The 1,392-nt window shown below is 60.3% G+C and overlaps 1 protein-coding gene across 1 annotated transcript in view; it reads left to right on the forward strand.

Moving 5' to 3' along the window:
- The window catches only part of COASY (CoA synthase), a gene marked incomplete at both ends in the record, with an annotated part of 2,274 nt that extends 1,065 nt beyond the window's left edge, over positions 1-1,209 (forward strand). The window contains 4 exons of the mRNA XM_009080095.1: positions 362-426; positions 665-749; positions 877-974; positions 1,063-1,209. Coding sequence (XP_009078343.1) covers positions 362-426; positions 665-749; positions 877-974; positions 1,063-1,209 — 395 coding nt within the window. The remainder of the gene's footprint in view (positions 1-361; positions 427-664; positions 750-876; positions 975-1,062) is intronic.
- Positions 1,210-1,392: the final 183 nt, after the last annotated feature.

The raw sequence follows: 1,392 nt of genomic DNA on the forward strand, positions 1-1,392 counted from the left end.
GGTGGTGACAACCTTTGGGGCAGGTAGAGCCGCCAAAGGCTGCGGGGAAGACTTGGAGGAAGAAGGGGAGGGAGGGGTGAGCCATTGTCCCAGGAAGCCTCTGCCTATGCCTGTTCCTGCCCCATGGGTTTTGGGCTCCCCACGTGCTGTATGTCCCATGTCAGAGCTGCCATTTGCCTGGGAAAATCTCTCTTCCTGTTCTCTTGGGGAACTGAGTGAAAAACTGCGAGGTCAGGTCCCACAGCCTCTCTCTGGGTTCTCTTCAGAGCCCCATGCCGAAGCCCTTTCCCTGATCCAGGATTGACTCGGGGATGGGAATTGCATTGGTTCCCCCCAAACCTGTTGTGCTTGTGTCTTGCAGAGATCCTGAATGAGGATGGGACAATTAACAGGAAAGTCCTTGGGGCCAAAGTGTTTGGAAACCAGGTAAAAGCAGCACAGGGACTATCAGCACTTAATCCTGTGAGCAGGGAGCTGTCCCCCTCTGCTGAGGCTCTTTAGTTTTCAGCCCTTTGAGCTGACGACACCTTCCGCTGCTGTCCCCACCCCCAGCTCCAGCAGGTCCCTTCTGTGTGTGTGCTGACACCCACCATGCCCTGGTTGGCTGCCCAGGGGTTCTGGGGGAAAGGGCCTGAATCCCAAATCCCACCGTGGTCCTTTCTAGGAGCGGCTGAAGAGCCTGACAGACATCGTGTGGCCCGAGATAGCACGGATGGTGAAGGAGCTGGTTGGGGAGGCCAGTGCTCAAGGTAACAGGGGCGGCTCTGTGCAGCCTCTGGCTCCGCAGCAAAGCATCTGCACTGAGCCTGGGCTGGGCTGGGCCCGAGGGGCTGCTGCTGTCCATGGCCAGGCACAAGGAATGCCCTTGTTCTGCAGGGAAGGCTGTGTGTGTGCTGGATGCTGCTGTGCTGCTGGAGGCTGGCTGGCAGGACATGGTCCACGAGGTGTGGACAACCATCATCCCGGAGGAGGAGGTGGGCCATGCCCTGGGCCCCTCACCTGCTGCTGGGGCTGGTCCTCAGCTCCCCCTAAGCGCCTGAGTGTCCTCTGTGTCCCTGCCAGGCCGTGAGACGCATCATGGCTAGGGATGGGCTGAGTGAGGAGGCTGCTCGCCGCCGGCTGCAGAGCCAGATGAGCAACAGGCAGAGGGTGGAGCAGGCCCAGGTGGTGCTCTGCACCCTCTGGGAGCCAGACATCACCCGCCAGCAGGTGAGCCTGGGGCTGTGTAGGTGTGCTATGGCGCCAGGGGCTGTCCTGGGTGACCATGACAGGGACCAGACGGCTCAGTGCTGTGCCTGGGTGTGTTGCTCCCATTGAGGTTCTCTCTGGGCACAGCCATGACGGAGGATTTGGGGATGTCAATGCAGCAGGAAAAGAGAGGAGGTGTGGGAC

Source organism: Acanthisitta chloris, unplaced genomic scaffold, assembly GCF_000695815.1.
Source record: "Acanthisitta chloris isolate BGI_N310 unplaced genomic scaffold, ASM69581v1 scaffold7708, whole genome shotgun sequence".
In the NCBI taxonomy this organism is placed as follows: domain Eukaryota; kingdom Metazoa; phylum Chordata; class Aves; order Passeriformes; family Acanthisittidae; genus Acanthisitta; species Acanthisitta chloris.